Here is a 26,387-nt window from a genome sequence, read left to right as displayed (position 1 = left end):
CGGTCTTTCAAATACAGCACATGCCACCTGGTTTGTTTACATTCTTTATGAGCACATCTCTTTTTAAGCAATAATAATTACTCTTGGGCACATTAAATGTCTAATATTACGCCAATATAGACATTTTCATTAATCCATCTATTATATTTTCTTCAAAATTATGTAAGAAACATGTTATATAGCATATAAACATTTTATGTTTATATAATATGGAGGTGTGGTAGCCAGGCGGTGGGAAAACATTACGTCACTCCCCGTAATACATACCGCTTTTGTTTACAATTCTCGGCATGAATTGTTCATTACTTTTCCCTTTGTTTATGATGGCATCTAAAGGTAGTTGTTATAAACAATTAAACTCAGTAAAAATGGTATGTCGATGGTAATAATATGGCTGTGGGCCACATATAAATATCGTGTAGCTATATAGGTAGGTATATGAATGTAGCCCAGACGAACTACATACCTACATTATTATAACTGATAATTATACGTATGTGTACCTGTACCTAAGTATGCCTTCGCTCAGGGCATCATTTCTTCTAAAAATGGTGTTACATTTTGGAAGGTCCTGGAGGGATTGGTACCAAACCTGCACACGAAAATCACTCCCTATGAGAGCAAAAGACTTGGCAGGAGATGCAACATTCCCCCAATGAAAAGCAGGGGTGCCATGAGTACAAAGAAAGACAACAGAGTAAGTGTCCAGGGCCCAAGACTGTTCAATTGCCTCCCAACATACATAAGGGGGGATTACCAATAGACCCCTGGCTGTCTTCAAGACGGCACTGGACAGGCACCTAAAGTCAGTACCTGACCAAGAGGGCTGTGGTTCGTATGCCAGCTTGTGTGCAGCCAGCAGTAACAGCCTGGGTGATCAGACCCTGATCCACCACGAGGCCTGGTCTCAGACCCCCGAAACCTTCTCCAGGTAAACACGAGGATGGGAGTGTTTATTTATTCTACTGTATCAACGTGGAGACAACTGGTACACAATGTAAAGTGACCAAAACCTGACGCGTTTGCCTGGTTTGTTTACTGTACGTGTGGGTGGGGTGGGGTGGGGTGGGGTGGGATGGAGTGGGGTGGGGTGGGGTGGGCTGCCCTTCCTGGTTACCCATACCTCCCAAACCTGACTTCCTACAAATAAAACTCGCCTCTCACCCTACGTCAAGACTACAAATATTTTAAGGTAATTAATGAATGTACTGTATGTATTTTATCACTCTGGGGAGCTTTAGTTAAATGTAGTATATTACATGTGGGTGGGGTGGGCTGACCTGGCTGGCTACCATACCTCCCAAACCTGACTTCCTACAAATTAAACTCACCTCTCACTCTACATTAAGACTACAAATATTACAAGGTAAGTAATGAGTGTACTGTGTGTGTATCTTACTTTTTATTGTTTTTAATGCCTAGTTCTATTGCTAACGTAATGTATGTTAGTGTAAACTTGTTACCTGGCATCTATGTGCATTTATAAGTGGAAAAAAATGGCGTTCTGCTTTCCAGCGATGTCTGCTTTCCGGCAGTAGCCTAGAACCTAACCTGCCGCATAAGTGAGGTCCTACTGTATTGGCATATCTTCACCACATTTTGTTACATTTAAACTTATCATGCCCCTAGTTATACTTTATGTCACCAGGAAACACAGAATTTGTGATTTAACCTCACCAATATTTTACACTAAGCAGGTAAAATTAATCAACCTTTGATATTATTATGACAGTTGTGGCTTACAGAATGGAGGACAAGATTCCTGTCTAGGTTAATTACAAATTAAATGATATGCAATAATACTTTTTGAAGAGAAATTAATTCTGCTGCCATAGGATTTGCCTGACCATCATGCTCCCAGTTTCAAAATGCCATATGGATGAACTGAACCATCATTTACTGGATAGACCTCAACTCATAAAAGAATCTCACCCAATTTTACCAAGCATACATGCAAGGTAAATTTCAATCTACATCATCTCATTACATATAAACTGGATACACATAAACATATAAACTGGACCCTAGACTTACACGTTTAATCCATTCTGTGACCTAACTCATTACTCAATTTACTCGTGTATCAAATTAATTTTCCTCATTTAAATTAATTGAAGAACCATTAATCCATTCCTGCATTCTGGAGACTAAGAAAACAACACTTGAATATGACTAATTATCAACTGTAAGGCTTATTTATCAACCACAATTCATCTAATAAGACATAATAAACAATATAATTAACACAGAAACATGATATATACTCTAGAATGAATGAAATAGGCCATAATATGGTGGCAGAGGCAGCAGCAGAAGCGTCCGCCATTTGTCCAACTTTGACTATAGTATCTTCCCATGTTCTTACTGTAAGAGAAAATGGAGTATTTTTGAAGCTAATTGCAGTAGATCACTAGTTATCTAAGGAAAACACTGAAACAAAGTATTTATAAATAAGAAATATCGTATAAAACCCATTTATAGAAAGAGTCCACATACTTACACACTTGGAGCAGAGATGGTCGGGGAGGTTGAGGATGGGGGGATGTTGAGGGTGGAGGAGGTTGAGGGTGGGGAATGTTGAGGATTAGGGGATGTTGAGGGTGAGAGGAGGTTGAGGGGAGGCTGAGGGTGCAGCGTATAATGTATTGCTTGGTTAAGTCCATGGAAATTGTCTTTTTCTTCTCAGCACTTATTTTCTTAAGACCCATGGTTAGAAAAAAGAAATTTGGCCAAATGACTAACAAAATGCAAACAAGCACGAGAGAACTACTCCACAGAGATGCAAACATGTACTGCTTACCAGATGTTTTGCCATCAGCTGTGTCAACTAGCGGCAGCATTCTGAATTATTATTACGTACATATTATGTATTATTATTAGTAATTTGGGGAACTGAAACTCTATCATTAATATCCCCTTGACTGTTTCGGTCGTATATATACGTCTTACGAGATACCGTGTTTGACGTATCTATACGCATAAATTCTAGCGGCTTCAAATCCAGCGAGAGAGGGCTGGTAGGCCTACATGAGAGAGAATGTGTCCGAGTGGTGGGTGTGCACCCTGTGAAAAAAAAATCTGGGACTCAGCGGTGCATTGTGGGAACGCCATCTTCGTAGTCCATTTTCACCATGCCTCGTGTTAAGAAGTTCCTCACTCCTCGGCGGATTGGAGGTCTTTTGTTCCCAAGTGATAGTTCTAACAGCGATGAAAGTGTCAGTGAAAGAACTTTTTGGTTTTCAAGCGAGTGTGACCGAAAACAGTGCCCAGGATAACGTAATTTGTGATGAAAACCCAGATGACCCACAACCTTCCACCTCTGGTGCTGGGCCGGCTCAATCACATTCACCTGTAACAGGACGAAAGAGGAAACTATTTGCCTATGTATGAGACTCAGATGTGAGCAGTGATAGTGATTTCAAAGCTATTGAAAGCAGTTCTAGTTGTGACAGTGAGGGTGAATATTCCCCAGTGAAGTGGCAGTATATACGATGTCGCTTGCTGTCTGGTAGTGTGCCATATGCTGTTTGAAGGGGAAGGAGTAAATCTCGGAGCACATCCCGTGGCCCTACACCACAACCTGATAGTGAAGATGACAATATTGTTACGATGGGTATGAATGATGCGAGTGAGGCAGCAGGCGGTGATGGTGATAGTGATGGTGGCACGAGTCATGTGGCGCCAGCAGCGGGCCACGCTACTACCGACGCTGCTGACTCTGCACAACTACAACCAGCCTCGCCCAACCCCACACTCCCACAACAACCACAACCACAACCTGCACAACCACAACCACGTTTCAATATCCAGAACCCACCAGCTGACAGCATCTGGGATTGGCAGCAAGGTGACGAGTTTGTTCTCAGTCCCCATGACTTTGATGAAACAATAAGTGGAATACGGCCATCATGTACACTTGGGAACAATGCCACTGAACTGGAATGCTTTCAGTTGTTCTTTGATGAACCCCTGATGGACATTATTGTCAGAGAAAGCAATACATACTTTGAGTACACCATGGCAAACAATTCTTTCACCAAGATCACGCCTACAGCAGTGGAAGGACACAACTGTGGCAGAGATGTATCTGTTCTTTGCCACAATAATGCTTATGCCACATGTGTATAAGCACTCTGTCAACACATACTGATCGACAGACTGCCTGATTTCAACCCCAGCCTTCAGTGACGTTATACCAGTGAATAGATTTGTGTTACTGTTACGTATGCTACACTTTTCAGACAAAACAAGGCCTGACAGAAGTGATAGGTTATATAAGATCAGAAATGTGTTATGTACCTGAAACAAAAGTGCTGTATTTTTATCCCTTCAGGAAGTTTGTTATTGATGAGTCTTAGATTTTGTTCAAAGGAAGACTCTCATTCAGGTAGTGTATACCAAGCAAGAGGAAATGCTTTGGTATAAAGTTATTTGTTCTGTGTGATTGCAAAACTGGTCTGGTTTTGGATATAATTGTGTACACTGGCAGTAAAACATTGCAAGATACTAGGAAGTTACTGGGTATCTCTGGTGATGTGGTTAGAACAATGATAGAACCATATCTTGGTAAGGGGCATATTTTATATACTGACAACTGGTACACAAGCTCTTTACTCAGTGATTTCTTGCAAGTGAACATGACAGATGTGTGTGGCACAGTGCGTGGAAATCTTAAGCATATGCCTAGGTTCGACGCTGGCAGTCGTAGAGGTGAGGTGCAGGTGTTTTGCTGCCAATGACATCATGCCATTTTGGTGGCATGACAAACAATGTCACACTGTTGACATCAGTTCACCAACACGAAATGGTAGACAGTGGCAAGCAGAATAGAGAGACCAATGAACCCATTGTAAAACCTGCAGCTGTGATGGATTACAACCTCAATATGCGCTTAGTGGACAAATGTGACATGCTGATTGCGTTCGCAAGAGTTATAAGTGGTACATAAAACTCTTTTTCCATCTTCTTGACATTTCCATGCTGAATGCTTATATGTACAAGATGAAGACCAACAACAAACCCAAATACGGTGAATTTTGTTTTTCAGTCATCAGACAAATAATATTCAAGTACCAATGAACAACACTTGCAACAGACCAGAGCCCTCGAAATTATCAACACTTGTCCTCTCGTCTGAGGCCTGGTGATCACTACCCCATACCACTGCCTGCTACTGCTCTCAAGAAAAATGCTCAGAAGAACATAAGAAAGAAGGAACACTGCAATAGGCCTGCTGACCCATGCGGAGCAGGTCCTTGTCCCCCCCCCAGATTAGACCAATGACCCATCCCCCTGGATTATCCCAATGACCCACCCAGTCTGGTCATCCCCACTCAAGGATGGAGCACTGCACCAGACCCAGCAGCACAAGCTATTCAGGTCCAACTCTCACCCACCCACACCCACTCATGTATTTATCTAACCTATTTTTAAAACTACACAACGTTTTAGCCTCAATAACTGTACTCGGGAGCTTGTTCCACTCATCCACAACTCTATTACAAAACCAGTGCTTTCCTATATCCTTCCTGAATCTTGAATTTTTCCAACTTGAAACCATTGCTGCGAGTCCTGCCTTGGCTGGAAATTTTCAGCACACTATTTACATCCCCTTTATTTATTCCTGTTTTCCATTTATACACCTCGATCATATCCCCCCTAATTCTATGCCTTTCGAGAGAGTGCAGATTCAGGGCCTTCAGTCTATCCTCATAGGGAAGATTTCTGATACATGGGATCACCTTTGTCATCCTCCTTTGTACGTTTGCCAGAGCATTTATATCCATTCCGTAATACGGTGACCTGAACTGAGCAGCATAGTCTAAATGAGGCCTAACCAAGGATATATAGAGTTGAAGAACAACCTGAGGACTTCTATTATTTATACTTCTAGATATGAAGCCAAGAATTCTGTTAGCTTTATTGCGAACACTAATGCACTGTTGTCTTGGTTTTAGGTTACTGCTAACCAGAACTCCTAAATCCTTTTCGCAATCGGTAGTATTAAGATCTACATTATTTAGTTTATATGTGGCATGGTTATTTAACTGTCCAACATTTAGAACTTTGCATTTGTCAATATTAAACTGCATCTGCCACTTCTCCGACCATTGCGTCAGTCTATTCAAATCATCCTGGAGTGCTCTAATGTCCTCATTAGAATGAATTGGACGGCCTATTTTTGTGTCATCAGCAAATTTGCTTATGTCGCTATTTATTCCCTCATCTATGTAGTTTATGTAAATTGTGAACAACAATGGGCCCAACACTGACCCCTGAGGAACACTGCTTGTGATGTGCCCCCATTCTGATTTCCCACCATTTATGCAAACTCTTTGCTGTTTATTTGTCAGCCATGCCTCGACCCAGGAAAAAATTTCTCCTCCTATTCCGTGTGCCCTAAGTTTCCTCAATAGCCTCTGGTATGGAACTCTATTGAAAGCCTTACTGAAGTCCATATACACAATATCAAATTCATTACCATGATCTACCTCCTCAAACACCTTAGTGAAAAAAGTTAGTAAATTCCTAAGACAGGAACGCCCCTTTGTAAAACCATGTTGAGAATCATTAACCCTTTGACTGTTTCAGGCCCCTCTCTGAAACTGTCATTCTATGTCGCCAAATATTCGAAAAAAAAAAAAAATTTCTTATGAAAATGTTAGGAATATTTTTCTGAGTGTTTTAAGCCTAAAAAAATTTTTAGCCATCAGTACTTACCGACATATAGAGCTCCGCAAAGTTTGCAGAAAGTGACATGTGTACAGCAACAGTGGCGACTGCCGCCCACCCGGTATTCTTTTATTTACTCTAATTCAAAGGTTTCTTGCATTTTTCAATATTTTTCTGTTCCACGTAACTTATGTGGCCTGTGAGACCAATGTAAGGTGCATTCTTCAAATATACACTCATTGTTTACAACACAATAACAGAACAAACTTTATCACTATTCGTTTGTGTATACACTGTTTACACAAACAAACAATACAAAACAATGTTTATTACTATTGTTCCATAATATATATACATATGTACAGTCACTAAACACGTTCCTAGAACTGCTGCAGCTTGTGGAACTCTTTGAAACATGGGTATATGCAGAGGGGCACTTGACACTCCTCACACATAAAACGAGTGTCTCTGCGTGTTTGTGGGCGTTTTGTGGTATGCATACATACATAACACCTCTTCTGAGCATTTTTCTTGGCAGTAGTAGGAGGCAGTTGCATGGGGTAGAGATCACCAGGCCTGAAACGAGATGACGTGTGTTGGTAATTTCGTGGGCACTGGTCTATTGCAGGTGTTGCTCCTTGGTACTTTGCAATTATTTGTCAGATTACTGACAAGCAAAATTCACCACATTTTTGTGTTTTGTTGGTCTTCAACTTGTATATGTTATAAGCATTCAGCATAGAGATATCAACAAGATGGAAAAAAAGTTTTATATACCACTTATAACTCTTGCGTACACAGTCTGCAAACCCAAGCTGCATGTCACATTTGTCCACTAAGCGCATATTGAGGTTGTAGTCCACGACAGCTGCAGGCTTTAGAATGGGTTCATTGGTCTCTCTGTTGTGCCTGCCACTGTGTACCATTTCGTTTCGGTGAACTGATGTCAATAATGTGACATCATGTTTGTCATGCCACCGAAATGCCATGATGTCATTGGCAGCAAAGGCTTGCACCTCACCTCTGCGAGTGCCAGCGTCGAACCTTGGCATATGTTTACGATTACGACGCACTGTGCCACATACGTCTGTCAAGTTCACTCACAAGAAATCACTGAGTAAGGGGCTTGTGTACCAGTTATCAGTAAATAACATATGCCCCTTACCAAGATATGGTTTCATCATTGTTCGAACCACATCACCAGAGATACCCAATAACTTCATGGTATCTCTCAAAGTATTACTGCCAGTGCACACAATGATATCCAAAACTAGACCACTTCTGCAATCACACAGTACAAATAGCTTTATACCAAAGTGTTTCCTCGTGCTTGGTATATATTGCTTGAATGAGAGTCCTCCTTTGAATAAAATCAAGGACTCATCAATAACAACCTTCCTGAAGGGATAAAAATACATGCAGCACTTTTGTTTCAGGTACATAAACACATTTCTTATCTTGTATAACCTGTCGCTTCTGTCAGGCCTGGTTTTGTCTGAAAAGTGTAACATACGTAACAGTATCAGGAAACGATTGACACCTATAATGTCACTATAACCTGGAGTTGAAATCAGGCGTTCTGTTGCCCAGTATGTGGTGACAGTGTGCTTATACACATGTGGCATAAGCATTATTGTGGCAAAAAACAGGTACATCTCTACCACAGTTGTCTCCTTCCATTGTGTAGCCATGATTTTGGCGAGAGAATTGTATTTGCCATGGTGTAATCACAGTATGTGTTTGTTTCCCTGACAATGATGTCCATCAGGGGTTCATCGAAGAATAACTCAAAGCAGTCCAGTTCACTGGCATTGTTCCCAAGTGGACATGATGGCTTTATTCCACTTTGTGTTTCATCAAAGTCATGGGGACTGGGAACAAACTCGTCACCGTCCTGCCAATCCCAGATGTGGTCTGCTGGTGGGGTCTGGATATTGTACCGTGGTTGTTTTTGTGCAGGTTGTGGGAGTGTGGGGTCGGGTGAGGCTGGTTGTTGTGCAGAGTCAGCAGTGTGGGTAGTAGCGTGGCCCACTGATGGTGCCACATGGGCCGTGCCACCCTCATTATCACCACCACTGCCTGCTCCCTCACTCACATCATTCATACCCATCGTTACAATATCATCATCAGGTCGTGGTGTAGGGCCACGGGATGTGCTCCCAGAGTTTCTCCTTCCTATTGAAACACTACCAGACCGCATGCTACGTCGTACATACTGCCGCTTCACTGGGGAATATTCACCCTCACTGTCACTAGAACTGCTTTCAATGACCTTGAAATCACTATCACTATCACTATCACATTCACTGCTATCATCTGGGTGTTGTACACGACCAAATAGTTTCCTCTTTCGTCCTGGTACAGGCGAACATGAACGTGAACAAGCCGGCCCAGCACCACAGGTGGAAGGTTGTGGGTCATCTGGATTTTCATCACTAATTACGTTATCCTGGGCACTTTTTTCCGGTAACACTCACTTCAAAACCCTGGAATTCACTGTCACTGACATTTGCATCGCTGTTAGAGCTATCACTTGGGAACAAAAGACCTCCAATCCGCCGAGGAGTGAGGAACTTCTTACCGAGAGGCATGGTGAAAATAGACTAACAAGATGGCGTTCCCACAATGCACCGCTGGGTCCCAGATTTTTTCACAGGGTGCACACCGACCACTGAGACCCATTCTCTCTCATGTAGACCTACCAGGCCTTTCCCGCTTGATTTGAAGCCGCTAGAATTTGTGCGTATAAATACGTCAGAAACATTGGCTCATAAGACGTATTTATACGTCCTAAACAGTCAAAGGGTTAATCAATTGATTCCATAAATTTTCCCACTATGGAGGTAAGGCTTATTGGTCTATAGTTCGAAGCCAAGGACCTGTCACCTGCCTTGTAAACAGGTATTACATTTGCCATTTTCCACTTATCAGGCACTATGCCAGTTTGTAGTGATATGTTAAAAAGATTAGCCTAAGGTATGCTAAGTTCCTCTTTACATTCCTTTAACACCCTTGCAAACAGTTCATCAGGACCTGGGGATTTGTTAGGTTTTAGTTTCTCTATTTGTCTGAGGACCATGTCACTAATTACCGCAATCGTACATAGTTTATTTTCATCCTGTTCTACGTAATCTATTATATCGGGAATATCGCTAGTATTTTCCTGGGTGAAAACTGAGAGGAAGTAGGTATTTAGAATTTCACACATATCCTTATCACTGTCAGTGATCTGACCAGTTACTCTTAAGTGGGCCAATCTTGTCCCTAATCTTACTTCTGTATACCTGAAAGAACCCTTTTGGATTAGTCTTTGAATCCCTTGTGACCTTAGCCTCATAATCTCTTTTTGCTTTTCTTATTCCTTTTTTTTATCTCTCTCTTTAATTGAATATATTGATTTCTTAACTGCCCATCCCCTCTTTTGATACACCTATATATGCCTCTCTTTTGACCAATGAGATGTTTTAATCTATTGTTCATCCATTTGGGATCATTTTTGTTAGATCTAATTTCCCTACTCGGAACAAAAGTTGTCTGGGCAGCTAGACCTATGCTCTGAAAAATGTCATATTGGCAACCAAGATCACCTACCTGACCCATAGTCAGGACATCCCAATTTAGCCCACCCAAGTAATTTTTCAGTCCCATGAAGTCGGCCAAGCGAAAATCTGGGACAGAGATTTGATTGCAGTTATCTGGGTAATTCCATGATATATTGAAACTAAGTGATTTGTGATCTCTTTCCCCAAGCTCATCATTAACCTCAAGATTATTAATTAGTGAATCTTTGTTGGCAAGAACCAAGTCAAGCAGATTGTTTCCTCTTGTTGGTTCTGTCACAACCTGTTCTAAAAAGCAATCCTGAACCGTATCAAGAAAGTCACTAGACTCAAAAATTCCTGTCATATTGTTCCAATCAATTTGTCTAAAGTTAAAATCTCCCATTTTCACAACATTTTCATATCCAGATGACTTATGAATTTTGTCCCATAACAGCTTATTGCACTCCCTACCAAGGTTTGGGGGCCTATAAATCACACCCAAAATATATTTGTCATGACCCTCAAGAAACTGAAGCCAAACCGATTCTGTGTTCGATGTTTCTAATCTTATATCATGTCTAAGACAACAATTTAAATTTTCTCTGACATACATTGCCACACCACCACCCTTCCTGTTGACCCTATCAGTGTGGAATAGTTTATAACCCTGTATGTTGCATTCAGAAGGCATTTCTCTATCTTTCAGGTTGAACCAGGTCTCTGTTATACCAATAATATCTATATTACCTACACTTGCAAGTAATTTTAGCTCATCTATCTTATTTCTTAGACTCCTACTATTTGTATAGTAAACCTTAAGGGAGCTAGTCACTCATTGCCCTCTACTATCTCTCTTTGTTTGTTGATCAATTGATTTACCATTACTAGCAACTTTATTTTGAATATTGTCTTTTAAACATACCCCTGAGGTATCCTGGTAATAACTGCTGTTTTTAACCCTAATGTTGCAGCCTGATTGTTTCCCACAAACACCCATACCTCTATAATCTATCAGTTTAAATTCCTAGACAAGTCATCAATTACCCTCTCAATTGAATTGGCTAATGCAACCACTCCATCCCCAGAGAGATGAGCCCCATCCCTTGCATACATATCACGTTTGCCAAAGAAAAAGTCCCAGTTATCAATGAATGGGATTGCAAGTTCCTTGCAGTACCTGTCTAGCCAGCGATTTATACCAATTGCCCTAGACATCCATTCATTGCCCACTCCCTTTCTAGGCAAGATGCTACATATGACTGGGATCCCTTCCTTAGACCTAACTACTTCTAAGGCTGACCTGTACTTATCCAGCAGCTCCTCTCTCCTGCCCTTCCCAATGTCATTACCCCCAGCACTAAGACAGAAAATGGGCCTGTTCCCATTACCTGCCATAATATTATCCAACCTGCTGACTATGTCGCCAACACCAGCTCCAGGAAGACACTCTCTCTGTCTGACCTTTCTGTCTCCATTACAGAATGCACGGTCCATATATCTTACCTGAGAATCGCCTACTATTAAAATATTCTTACCTTGATTAGCAGGGGAATCAGTGGTACCTTCAACTTCACTAACCACTGAAGTACACTTGTCTTGAAGAACAGAGAATCGATTTCCTACCTTCACATCTTCTCTATCAACTCTCCTCATCTTCCTTCTTCCTGAACTGTGAACCACTTGCCACTTAAAGCGGCTGCCACTATCACTGCTGGTGACCATTCCTACCTTACCAGCTAAATCCTTCTCACACTCGCTCCCAAACTCATCTATGCGAAGCTTCAGCTTCCTATTTTCCTCCTAAAGAAGTAGAATCTCCTTCTTCAACACATGAACCGGGGATTCTAAAGCACTACAACAAGCCATGGTATGGGTAACAGCCCACGCTAACTCCAAAGAGCTTAGCGGTATGACTGCACTTGACCACTGACTTCAGCGTACTGACCACTGACCTCAGTGTACTGAGGTGTTTCGTCTGTGGACATACCACAAAACACCCACAAAAACGCACACTCGTTTTACGTGAGGAGTGTAAAACACCATTGTGCTTATACCCATGTTTCAAAGAATTCCACAAGCTGCAGCAGTTCTAGAAAAACGTCCAGTGATTGTACATATGTATATTATAGAACAATCGTAATAAACAATTTTTTATATTGTTTGTCTAAACAAGTTTTATGAACATTATGATGATACTAGTGTTTTTGCTATAATTGTGTTACATTCAACGAGTGTATATATGAACATTGCACCATACTTTGGTCTCACAAGCCACAAAAGTTATGTGAAAAAATAAAATAGTGAAAAAAACAAGAAACCGTCGAATAAAAGTAAACCGAAGTTTAACGGATGAGTGGCAGTCGCCACTGTTGCCATACGCCTCTATCTCGGTAAGTACTGATATGAATTTTTTTTTTTTGGACTAAATCAATCAAAAATAATAACATTTTCATACGAAATTTTTTTTTTCGAATATTTTGCGACACCAGGAGACACTTCAGGATTGGGTCTTTCGACAGTCAAAGGGTTATAATAATAATATATTATCATAATTATTATTAATTTAGGGAAATGAAGCTCTATCATTATATTATTATTATTATTAATTTAGGGAACTGGAGCACAGATCCAATTCCCTAGATCAAGAGCCCCTCACCAGCATCAATGAACCTTTATGCTGGTGAGGGGCTCTTGACCTAGGGAATTTGATCTGTGCTTTAGTTACTTAATAATAATAGCACTAATAATAGCAATACAGTGGACCCTTAACCAACGTTGAGGGTCCACGGACGCATGGACGCATCCATCTGGCCTGAGCGCGCCTCAGCTGCCCTGCCTTCAGTTAGTGTGCCATTGTTTACAAGCCAGTGTGGTCGCTTCCACGTACACATTCGGTACATTTTGTATTATTCCAGTGTTTTTAGTGCTTGTAACTGCTAAATGAGCCACCAAAGAAAGCTTCTAGTGCCAACCCTGTGGCACAAAGGGCAAGAATTACAATCAAAATGAAGGAGATAATCACAAAGTATGAAAGTGGAGTGCGTGTCTCCAAGCTGGCCAGGTTGTATAACAAACACCAATCAAAAATTGTTACTATCTTGGCCAACAGAAAGGCAATCAAGGAAGCTGTTGTGATAGGTGCAAGCATGTTTTCGAAACAGAAATCGCAAGTACTCAAAGATGTTGAGAGACTGTTGTTGGTGTGGATAAATGATAAACAGGTATCAGGAGAGAGTATTTCTCAATCAATCATATGTGAAAAGGCAAGGCAGTTGCATGATGATTTAATTAGAAAAATGCCTGCAACTAGTGGTAATGTTGAATTTAAGGCCAGCAAAGGTTGGTTTGAGAGATTTAAGAATCGTAGTGGCATACACAGTGTGATAAGGCATGGTGAGGCTGCCAATTCGGATCAAAAACCGGCTGAAAAATATGTGCAGGAATTCAAGGGGTACACAGAGGCTGAAAAATTAAAACCCCAACAAGTGTTTGTGATGAAACAGGCCTGTTTTGGAAGAAAATGCCAAACAGGACCTACATTACACAGGAGGAAAAGGCACTCCTAGGATACAAGCCTATGAAAGACAGGCTAACTCATGTCGTGTAGTAATGCTAGTGGGGATTGCAAAGTGAAGCCTCTACTCGTGTATCACTCAAACTCCCAGTCTGTTCAAGAAAAACAACATCGTCAAGGCTAATCTGTGTGTGATGTGGAGGGCAAACACCAAGGCATGGCCCACTAGGGACATATTCTATGATTGGTTTTATCATGTGTTTGGCCCCACTGTAAAAAATTACCTCCTGGAAAATAAATTGGACCTCAAGTGCCTCCTGGTATTAGACAATGCTCCTGCTCATCCTTCAGAGTTGCCAGAGCAAATTTCAGGGGACTCGAGTTTCACCAAAGTCAAGTTCTTGCCTCCTAATACCACTCCTCTCCTCCAGCCCATGGACAAGCAGGTCATTTCAAATTTCAAAAAACTGTACACTAAAGCAGTGTTTCAAAAGTGCTTTGAAGTGACCTCAGACACTCAATCGACCTTAAGAAACTTTTGGAAAGATCACTTTAGTATTCCCAATTGTATAAACCTTATAGGTAAGGCTTGGAAGGGAGTGACTAACAGGACCTTGAACTCTGCTTGGAGGAAATTGTAGCCACAATGTGTACAAGAGAAGGATTTTGAAGGGTTTGGGGCTAACCCTGAGAATCTATTCTGGTATTGGGGAAGTCCTTGGGGTTGGAGGTTAGTGGGGAGGATGTGGAAGAGTTGGTGGAGGATGACAATGAAGAACTAACCATTGATGAGCTGCAAGAGCATCTGCAACAGCAAGAGGCCAAAACTGAGGAAATTGCTTCAGAGGAGTGGAGAGAGAAATGAAGGAAGTTGCCTTCTTCAACAATTAAGGAAATTTGTACAATGTGGACAAAGGTGCAAACCTTTATGGATGAAAATCACCCTGACACAGTTATTGCAAGCTGTGCTGGAGACTTTCTGAATGACTATGTTGTGACCCAGTTTAGGAAAATCTTAAAGGAACGCGAGGTACAGAGCTCTATGGACAGATTTTTGGTGCAACAGAGGTCCAGTGACTCTCAAGTTGTTCCCAGTGGCATTAAGAAAAGAAGGGAATTAACCCCAGAAAAGGACTTGATACCTGAAGTCCTTATGGAAGGGGATTCCCCTTCCAAACAATAATACACCTCCATCTCCCCTCCTCCCATCTCATCACTCATCACTACATCTACAATAAAGGTAAATGTCACTTATTCTTCATTTAGTACAGTATTTATTTTGCATGTATTCTTTTTTTCTGCTTAGGAAAATGTATATTTCATGTGAAAAACTTTTTTCCATACTTTTGGGAGTCGAACAGATTAATTGGATTTCCATTATTTCTTATGGGGAAAATTAATTTGACTAACGATAAATTTGCCTAAGGACAAACTCTCTGGAAGGGATTAATATCATTGGTCGAGGGTCCACTGTGTGTGTGTGTGTGTGTGTGTGTGTGTGTGTGTGTGTGTGTGTGTGTGTGTGTGTGTGTGTGTGTGTGTGTGAGAGTGTGTGAGTGTGAGTGTGAGAGTGTGAGAGTGAGAGTGAGAGTGAGTGAGAGTGAGTGAGTGTGAGTGTGAGTGAGTGTGAGTGAGTGTGAGTGAGAGTGAGTGAGTGAGTGAGTGAGTGTGAGTGAGTGAGTGAGTGAGAGTGAGTGAGTGAGTGTGTAAAAATATATATATATATATATATATATATATATATATATATATATATATATATATATACATATATATACATATATATACATATATATACAGGAAGGCCCCGCTTTACGGCGTTTCACTTTACGGCGTTCTGCTAATACGGTCATTTCAAATTATGACCAAAACTCGCTATATGGCTCCCCCCACCTGACTTTCTAATACGGTCACTGTGCCCCACCTTGTTTGTTTACATTCTACGTGAGCTCAGTAAGCACTAAGTCTCTCCATTTTGTCTGGAAACTCCAAATGTTTTTAAAAATGTTATTTCATATTTTATATATACTATGATAATTATACTTATGTATACCTGTACTTAACCCTTTGAGGGTCGACAGGCCCTCTACGAAACTCGTTCTCAGGGTCGGCCAAATTTAAAAAAAAAAAAAAATTATTTTCTCTTATGAAAAGATAGAGAATCTTTTCCCGATCATAACGACACCAAAAGTTTGAAATTTGATAGAAAACTTACGGAATTACGCTCTCGCAAAGTTAGCGGTCTCTGCGATGTTTACACATCGGCGATTTTGCCCACTTTGAGCCCCATTTTCGGCCAATTTCACTGTACTAGTCGACAAAAAACATGAATATGTCGCTAGAACTCCATTTTTTCTATCGAATGGGTGCAAGAAACCACCCATTTATAAATTCAACTATCCAGTACAGTGGTCAGAATTTAGCAATTTTGCCAATTTCACACAAATTTCAAAAGATGCCAATTTTCGAATAGGGTCCAGAATAAACAAGAAAGACATTCCTGGCACTAAAATGACATTTCCTCTAGTCATTAGTCACGTCTCAAGTACCCTCTTATATTCTTTTGCTTTCCACTTTGAATTTTTATTCTCACAAAAAATATAAGATTTACTGTTATGCAGACTACTGCATTAGTGTAAAAAATGGTATAAATATTATTGGTGCACTTGTGAAAGAATATTAGACTCACCAGTTGACGTGTATTGCACGCTTGGCACGATTTGTTTACTTTTGAAGTTTGGTAAAAATCGAACATTTCTGCTACTTTGAGCTCAATTTCAAGGCACCTTTCATTGTAAAACCAGTCAAAATCATCTCAAATTCTGTAATATGTCTTCCATTCTATAAAATGAGACCAAGAAAACTAGAATACAACAATAAATACCATACGAAAATACACTGCAAAGTCGCTGATTTATTAAAAAAAATTGGTCAAAGTTTTTTTTTTTCTCATTATACACTGTGTGCTGCAGGATTTTTTTTAGACTGTGCACACTGACCACATAGACCCATTCTTTCATATGAAGGCCTACCAGCTTTCTCCCACTAGATTTGAGGCCGCTAGAATTTATGAGTACTAGTACGTCAAAAACCCCTATGCGTAAGACGTACTAGTACGACCAAAACCCTCAAAGGGTTAAATAAACTTACATACTGTGCTGGCATGCAGGTACACATTAAAATCAGTAAGAGTGTCTTATGTCTCCAGACGTCATATTAGTAATGATAATAATAATCATCGAGTCTCATTTAAATGTCGTATATTACGTTAAATACACATTTTCATTAATCCATCTATGATATTTTTTCAAAAGTATATAATAAACACGATACATAACATAAAAAGATGATAAATACACCCCACAATAGAATAAATAAACATAAATATGAGATGTGGTAGCAGACGACTTGCACAAGTGACGCCATATTAGAAATGCTAATAATAATAATAATAATAATCTCCGAGTCTCATTAAATGTTGTATATTACGTTAATATACACATTTTCATTAATCCATCCATGATATTTTTTTCAAAATTATATAATAAACACAATACATAACATAAAAAGATGATAAATACACCCTACAATAGAATAAATAAACATAAATATGAGATGTGGTAGCCAGATAACTTGCACAAGTGACGCCAAGAATAACATTTTCTCTAATCTAACATAAGAGAAAATGTGTTACTGGGGGTAACTAGAAAATTATTCCTTTCGTATGTATGTAAGTAAGTTTATTCAGGTATACACAAATACAGTTACATAGATTATCATACATAACACCATATGTGTAGAGAACCTAGGATAACCCAAAAAAGTCAGATTGACTTATTTCCATTGCCTTCACTCAGAGCATCATTTCTTCTCAAAATGATGTTACATGAGAATGGGAGTGTTCTTCTTTATTTATTCTACCATATCAATGTAGAGACAACCTGTACACAATGTAACTTGTACACAAACCAGACGTGTACACTGTTTACAAAACTTACCTTCGCCTGGTTTGTTTACATAACTCTGCGCCTGTACTCTCTCATGCACTCATTCTTTCTCTCTCTCATTTATTCATTTTATCTCATTTACTTACTCCTGACCCTACATTAAGACTACAAATATTTTAAGGTAAGTAATGAGTGAACTGTATATACATTTTATCGCTCTGGGATGCTTAAATATCATAGAATATATGTGTGGGTGGGTTGGCCTGGTATGGTAGCCTGGCTGACTACCATACATACCACACTTGATTTCTTACAATAAATACTACTTGTCTCACCCTAGATTAAGACTATAAATATTTTAAGGTAAGTAATGAGTGCACTATGTGTGTATTGTACTTTTTTATTGTTTTTTGATGCCTGGTTCTATTGCTAACTTAATATACGTTAGTGTAAACGTGTTATCTAGTGTTTGTATGCATTTGTAAGTGGAAAAAAAGGGTGTTCCACTTTACGGCGGTTTCCGCTTTACGGCGGTAGCCTGGAACCTAACCAGCCGTATAAGTGGGGCCTTCCTGTATTATATATATATATATATATATATATATATATATATATATATATATATATATATATATGTATATATACACAGTGGACCCTCGACTAACGCTATTAATCCGTTCCTGAGAGCTCAGTGTTAGTCAAAATTATCGTTAGTCAAGTTAATTTTCCCCATAAGAAATAATGGAAATCAAATTAATCCGTGCAAGACACCCAAAAGTATTGAAAAAAAAAATTTTAACACATGAAATATTAATTTTAATACACACAAACTTAAGAAGTCATGCACAGTTACATGACACTTACCTTTATTGAAGATCTGGTGATGATTGATGGGATGGGAGGAGTGGAGGGTGTTGATGGTGTTAGTGTTTAGAAGGGGAATCCCCTTCCATTAGGACTTGAGGTGGCAAGTCCTTTTTCGGGGTTACTTCCCTTCTTCTTTTAATGCCACTAGGACCAGCTTGAGTCACTGGACCTCTGTCGCACAACATATTTGTCCATAGAGGCCTGTACCTCCTGTTCCTTTATGACATTCCTAAAGTGTTTCACAACATTGTCAGTATCACAATTAAACACTTGTTCAGGTTTCAATTCTTCACTGCCTATGTACTCCTTGAATTCCAGCACATACTTTTCAGCTGCTTTTTGGTCCAAACTGGCAGCCTCACCATGCCTTATCACACTATGTATGCCACTACGATTCTTAAATCTCTCAAACCAACCTTTGCTGGCCTTAAATTCACTCACATCACCACTAGTTGCTGGCATTTTTCTAATTAAATCGTCATGCAACTTCCTAGCCTTTTCACATACGATCGCTTGAGAGATGCTATCTCCTGCTATCTGTTTTTCGTTTATCCACACCAATAAGAGTCTCTCAACATCTTCTATCACTTGCAATCTCAGTTTCGAAAACATAGTTGCACCTTTGGCAAGAACAGCTTCCTTGATTGCCGTTTTCTTGGCCACAATAGTAGCGATGGTTGATTGGAGTTTTGTGTACAGCCTGGCCAGCTCGGAGACACGCACTCCACTTTCATACTTAGCAATGATCTCTTTCTTCATATTCATAGTAATTCTCACCCTCTTTGCTGTAGGGTTGGCACTAGAAGCTTTCTTGGGGCCCATGGTGACTTATTTTGCAGGTGCAATCACTAAAAAAGCTGTGATAATATGAAATGTTCCGATTGTATGCTTGGAAGCGACCACGGTGGCTGGCTGGCTTGTAAACACTGGCCAGAAGTGGACGCATCTCAGGCGGAACGAATAGTGTTGGTCGAGTTTTTTAGCGCTAGTCGAGGCAAAATTTTTGCGTTAAAATGTACCGCTGGTCGGATTTATCGTTAATCGATGCCATCGTTGGTCAAGGGTCCACTGTACACACACACACACACACACACACACACACACACACACACACACACACACACACACACACACACACTTAGCATGAGAATGGAAGAGAGGATAGACTTGGAAAGCAGGAAGTGGGAGGTGCAAGTCAAAGCAGCAGAGGCCAGGATACAAAGTTTAGAAGAGGAACTGAAAAATCTGAAACAGCCTAAAGAACTAAAGAACATTTTGGGATTGACAACAGAGACTGCTACCTCAGCCACAAATAAGGGGACTGTAGGGAAAGAAGAAGCAAAACTGCATGTAGAAGCTCAATCAGTGGAGACTGTAGTAAATGAAAGAGCTAAGCTATATGTGGAGGCCCTAACAGACCACAGCAGAGCCCAGGGAAAGCCGAGAAGGGAAAATAACAGGCCACTGAGCCCAAGTACATTAGCTAGTGAAACTGAAGAAAGGAAAGCTGCAATGGAGGAAATCAAATTGAATGAGGGGATACACAGGGATACGCAGTGGGAGAATGAAAGGGTGAGGTCAGTCTTTGTGTATGGGCTCCAGGAAGTTTAAGGGGAAACATATGAAGCAAGAAAACAAGGGGAAAAAAAAACAATTGAAAGCATCATGAAACCAATAGGAGAAGACGACATGACCCAGCTGGAAAATTTTCAGAGAATAGGGGGGTTCGCAAAAAAAAAAGAACCCGGCCAGTGAAAGTGACCTTCAAGGCAGAATCGACTCGGAACAGGATCCTGCAGGAGAAAGCACGAGTAAGGGACATGCCGGCATACAGGAAGGTGTATCTCGACCGTGACAGAACACAAGCAGAAAGGCAGAAACAGAGAGATGGTACAAAGGCGAAAGGAGGAAAGAGAGGGGATGGAGAAGACAGACAGGAGATCCCAGACACAGGAAGATCAAATACAGCCTCCCTCACAACTTCCTATAGAAGCCTCCCAACCAGGTCAACCCCAATGCAACCAAACACTCTAAACCAAAACACCCATGCCACATCCAATGCCCCCACCCACTGCATTACAAACTCCACCCCCACAGCAACCACCCATAGTTCCTTATCAGGTCTCCCACTTCCCCAACCCCAATACACCTCCCAGACCACAATCTTAGAAAAGAAGTTAAAGGTGTGGTATACAAATGCAGATGGAATAACAAATAAGTATGAGGAGTGGCACGAAAGAATCGAGGAGACATCCCCAGACATAATAGCACTCACAGAAACAAAACTCACCAGAATAATAACAGATTCAATCTTTCCATCGGGATATCAAATCCTCAGGAAAGACAGAGGGAGGAGAGGGGGAGGAGAGGGGGAGGAGAGGGGGAGGAGAGGGGGAGGAGAGGGGGAGGAGAGGGGGGGGAGAGGGGGGAGAGGGGGGGGAGGAGTTGCACTGCTCATTAAAAACCAGTGGGGGTTTGAGAAAATGGAAGGAATGGATGGCACAGGCGAAAGGGACTACTTAGTAAGAACAATCCAGTCTGAGGGACATAAGGTGATAATTGCAGTAATGTACAACCCACCACAGAACTGCAGGAGGCCAAGAGAAGAATATGATGAGAGCAACAGAGCAATGATCGACACACTAGCCGAGGTGGCCAGGAGAGCACACATGGGGGGAGCAAAGTTACTAGTTATGGGTGATTTCAATCACAAGGAGATTGACTGGGAAAACCTGGAGCCCCATGGGGGTCCCGAAACATGGAGAGCCAAGATGATGGATGTGGTACTGGAAAACCTCATGCATCAACATGTTAGAGACACTACCAGAGAGAAAGGAGAGAATGAACCAGCAAGACTGGACCTTGTATTCACCTTGAGTAGTTCGGACATCGAGGATATCATGTATGAAAGGCCCCTGGGAGCTAGTGATCATGTGGTTCTGTGCATCGACTACATAGTTGAGCTCCAAGTGGAGAGAGCAGCATGAATAGGGTGAGAAAAACCAAACTACAAAAGGGGGAACTACTCAGGCTTGAGGAACTTCTTTCAAGACATTCAGTGGGAGAGGGAACTGACAGGAAAACCAGTACAAGAAATGATGGACTATGTGGCAACAAAATGCAAGGAGGCAGAGGAGAGGTGTGTTCCCAAGGGAAACAGAAATAATGGGAAGAACAGAACGAGTCCTTGGTTCACCCAAAGGTGTAGGGAGGCAAAAACTAAGTGTACTAGAGAATGGAAAAGGTACAGAAGACAGAGAACTCAGGAAAATAAAGAGATTAGCCGAAGAGCCAGAAACAAATATGCACAGATAAGAAGGGAGGCTCAGCGGCAATACGAAAATGACATAGCATCGAAAGTCAAGACTGACCCGAAGCTGTTGTACAGCCACATCAGAAGGAAAACAACAGTCAAGGACCAGCTAATCAGACTGAGGAAAGGTGATGGGGAATTCACAAGAAACGACCGGGAGGTATGTCAGGAGCTCAACACGAGATTTAAAGAAGTATTTACAGTGGAAACCAGTAGAACTCCAGGAAATCAGAACAGGGGGGTGCACCAGCAAGTGCTGGATGAGGTACATATAACCAAGGAGGAGGTGAAGAAGCTGCTATGCGAACTTGACACCTCAAAGGCGGTGGGACCAGACAACGTCTCTCCGTGGGTCCTTAAAGAGGGAGCAGAGATATTGTGTGTACCGTTAACAAAGATCTTCAACACATCATTTGAAACTGGGCAACTCCCCGAGGTATGGAAGATGGCAAATGTAGTCCAAATTTTTAAAAAGGGAGACAGACATGAGGTACTAAACTACAGACTTGTATCACTAACATGTATAGTATGCAAGGTCATGGAGAAGATCATCAGGAGGAGAGTGGTGGAGCACCTGGAAAGAAACAAGTGTATAATTGACAACCAGCATGGTTTCATGGAGGGAAAATCCTGTGTCACAAACCTACTAGAGTTTTATGACAAGGTGACAGAAGTAAGACAAGAGAGAGAGGGGTGGATCGACTGCATTTTTTTGGACTGCAAGAAGGCCTTCGACACAGTTCCTCACAAGAGGTTACTGCAAAAGCTAGAGGATCAGGCACACCTAACAGGAAAAGCACTGCAATGGATCAGAGAATACCTGACAGGGAGGCAACAACGAGTCATGGTATGTGACGAGGTGTCAGAGTGGGCGCCTGTGACAAGCGGGCTTCCACAGGGGTCAGTCCTAGGACCTGTGCTGTTCTTGGTATATGTGAATGACATAACGGAAGGGATAGACTCAGAAGTGTCCTTGTTTGCGGACGATGTGAAGTTTATGAGAAGAATCAAATCTGATGAGGATCAGGCAGGACTACAAAGAGACCTGGACAGGCTACAAGCCTGGTCCAGCAACTGGCTCCTTGAGTTTAACCCTGCCAAATGCAAAGTCATGAAGATTGGGGAAGGGCAAAGAAGACCGCAGACACAATATAGTTTAGATGGCCAAAGTCTGCAAACCTCACTCAAGGAAAAAGATCTGGGGGCGAGTATAACACCGAGCATATCTCCCGAGGCGCACATCAATCAGATAACAGCTGCAGCATACGGGTGCCTGGCAAACCTACGGATAGCGTCCCGATACCTCAGTAAGGATTCGTTCAAGACTCTGTATACCATTAATGTCAGGCCCATACTGGAGTATGCAGCACCAGTTTGGAATCCACACCTAGTCAAGCACGTCAAGAAATTAGAGAAAGTGCAAAGGTTTGCAACAAGACTAGTCCCAGAGCTACGGGGATTGTCCTACGAAGAAAGGTCGAGGGAAATCGGCCTGATGACACTGGAGGCCAGAAGGGTCAGGGGAGACATGATAACGACATATAAAATACTGCGCGGAATAGACGAGGTGGACAAAGACGGGATGTTCCAGAGATGGGACACAGACACAAGAGGGCACAACTGGAAGTTGAAGACTCAGATGAATCAAAGGGATGTTAGGAAGTATTTCTTCAGTCATAGAGTAGTCAAGCCGTGGAATAGCCTAGAAAGTGAAGTAGTGGAGGCGGGAGCCATACATAGTTTTAAGGTGAGGTATGATAAAGCTCATGGAGCAGGGAGAGAGGACCTAGTAGCAATCAGTGAAGAGGCGGGGCCAGGAGCTATGACTCGACCCCTGCAACCACAAATAGGTGAGTACAAATAGGTGAGTACACACACACACACAATAAGATCACAATAAACAGGTGATTTCAGAATATGCAAAACAACCACTGTGAAAGAATAGAGAAACTCCAAGTGCTTTCGTGACTACTCACATTATCAATGTGAGTAGCCATGAAAGCGCTTGGAATTTCTCTATTCTTTCACAGTAGTTGTTTTGCGCATACATGCATGCATATATAATATATATATATATATATATATATATATATATATATATATATATATATATATATATATATACATACAGTGGACCCCCGCATAACAATTACCTCCGAATGCGACCAATTATGTAAGTGTATTTATGTAAGTGCGTTTGTACGTGTATGTTTGGGGGTCTGAAATGGACTAATCTACTTCACAACATTTCTTATGGGAACAAATTCGGTCAGTACTGGCACCTGAACATACTTCTGGAGTGAAAAAATATCGTTAACCTGGGGTCCACTGTATATATTATTATTTTTTTTTTTATTATCACACTGGCCGATTCCCACCAAGGCAGGGTGGCCCGAAAAAGAAAAACTTTCACCATCATTCACTCCATCACTGTCTTGCCAGAAGGGTGCTTTACACTACAGTTTTTAAACTGCAACATTAACCCTTTCAGGGTCCAAGGCCAAAATCTGAAGTCACGCACCAGTGTCCAAGAAATTTTGAAAAAAAAAAAAAAATTATTTTTTCTTACAGAATTAAAGAGCATATTTTTGTGAAGGTAATAAAACAAAAAAAATTAGAATCTGATCAGTACTTACCGAGATACAGTGCCAAGAAGTTTGTAGAAAATGATGTGGTGGCGGCAACATCGACGAATTCCACATACGCGTATTATATTATTTTGTTGTTTTAGTTGTTTTTTCTTTTCTTTTCCATTTTTTTTCTATTCCTACTAACATTTGGGGCCTGAGAGACCAATACTGTATATAATTGATATATATATACTCACTGTATTGAACACAATAACCGCACTAAAGTTATTATCATATTATTGTTTACCACTGTTGTTTATTACAATAAACATGCACAAATATTGTATAATACTAATGTTCTATCATATATTTACATATTTACAATCACTGGACATGGTTTTAGAACTGCTGGAGCTTGTGGAACTCCTTGAAACAAGGCACCATGCACAGAGGCACCTTACATTCCTCACACATAAACCGAGTGTCTTTGCGTCTTTGTTGCCGTCGTTTTGTTTGTGCACAGACAATGCATCTCTTCTGAGCAAATTTCTTTTGAGTTGAAGGAAGCTGTATTATGAAATGATCACCTTCTCTCCTCAAACGCTTGGGTATATTGTGATGAATTCGAGGACCATGTTGTATTGCAGGTGTTGTTACCTGATACTTCATTATGAGTTGTCTGACAACAGACAAACAAAATTCACCATACGGTGGTCTGTTACCAGTCTTTATTTAGTACATATTATATGCATTCAGCATTGAAATGTCCATGAGATGGAAGAAAAGTTTCATGTACCACTTGTAACTCTTACGAACACAGTCAACAAAACCAATCTGCATGTCACACTTGTCAACCAAGCGCATGTTTTGTGTATAATCAATCACTGTCACTGGTTTTCGAATACGTTCATTAGTCACTCGATCAACTTTGCCACTGTCTTGCATTTCATTACGGTGAATGGTTGTCAACAATGTGACATCTCGTTTGTCATGCCACCGTAATGCCATGATGTCATTGGCAGTAAACACCTGCACGTCATCACCACGAACACCTGCGTTGAGCCTGGGCATATGTTTACGATTAGAATGCACTGTGCCACACACATCTGTCTTGTTCACTCGCATGAAATCACTGAGTAATGGGCTTGTGTACCAGTTATCAGTATATAATGTATGGCCCTTACCAAGATAAGGTGCCATCATGTTTCTCACTACGTCACCTGATATACCCAATAACATCTTGGTATCTTTCAATGTTTTACTACCCGTGTATACAACAATATCCAACACCAGGCCACTGTCACAATCACAGAGTACAAACAATTTTATACCAAAGCGGTTCCTCTTGCTCGGTATATACTGCTTGAATGACAGTCTACCTTTGAACAAAATCAAAGACTCGTCAATTACCAGATTCTTGAATGGATAAAAGTATATGCTGAACTTTTGTTTGAGATACATAAAAACATTTCTAATCTTGTGTAACCTGTCACTTCTGTCAGGCCTGGTTTTGTCAGAGAAGTACAACATACCTAACAGTAAGATAAACCTGTTCACTGGGATGATTTCACTGAAGACCGGGGTAGAAATTAGCTGATCTGTGGACCAGTATGCTTTTATATTATGCTTATAGACATGAGGCATAAGCATTATTGTTGCAAAAAGCGAATACATTTCTGCAACAGTCGTATATAATGTATGGCCCTTACCAAGATAAGGTGCCATCATGTTTCTCACTACGTCACCTGATATACCCAATAACATCTTGGTATCTTTCAATGTTTTACTACCCGTGTATACAACAATATCCAACACCAGGCCACTGTCACAATCACAGAGTACAAACAATTTTATACCAAAGCGGTTCCTCTTGCTCGGTATATACTGCTTGAATGACAGTCTACCTTTGAACAAAATCAAAGACTCGTCAATTACCAGATTCTTGAATGGATAAAAGTATAT

At 40.9% G+C, this 26,387-nt stretch overlaps 1 protein-coding gene across 9 annotated transcripts in view; it reads right to left on the bottom strand.

Annotated features, from left to right (window-relative positions):
• Window positions 1–26,387, bottom strand: part of mof (males absent on the first) — a 510,758-nt gene that overhangs the window by 77,278 nt on the left and 407,093 nt on the right. The window contains exon 8 of one of the 9 annotated variants that reach the window (XM_070081481.1): window positions 7,020–7,248. The exons of 7 other annotated variants lie outside the window; for them this stretch is intronic. In XM_070081481.1, the coding sequence (XP_069937582.1) occupies window positions 7,053–7,248 (196 nt within the window). In that variant the 3' untranslated portion in view covers window positions 7,020–7,052. Of the gene's footprint in view, window positions 1–7,019; window positions 7,249–26,387 lie in introns of those variants that run through there. One more of the 9 variants, XM_070081467.1, reaches the window with a different exon arrangement.

The sequence above is a fragment of the Cherax quadricarinatus genome, chromosome 6, assembly GCF_038502225.1.
Source record: "Cherax quadricarinatus isolate ZL_2023a chromosome 6, ASM3850222v1, whole genome shotgun sequence".
NCBI lineage: Eukaryota > Metazoa > Arthropoda > Malacostraca > Decapoda > Parastacidae > Cherax > Cherax quadricarinatus.
This window is presented reverse-complemented; position numbering and strand designations above follow the sequence as displayed.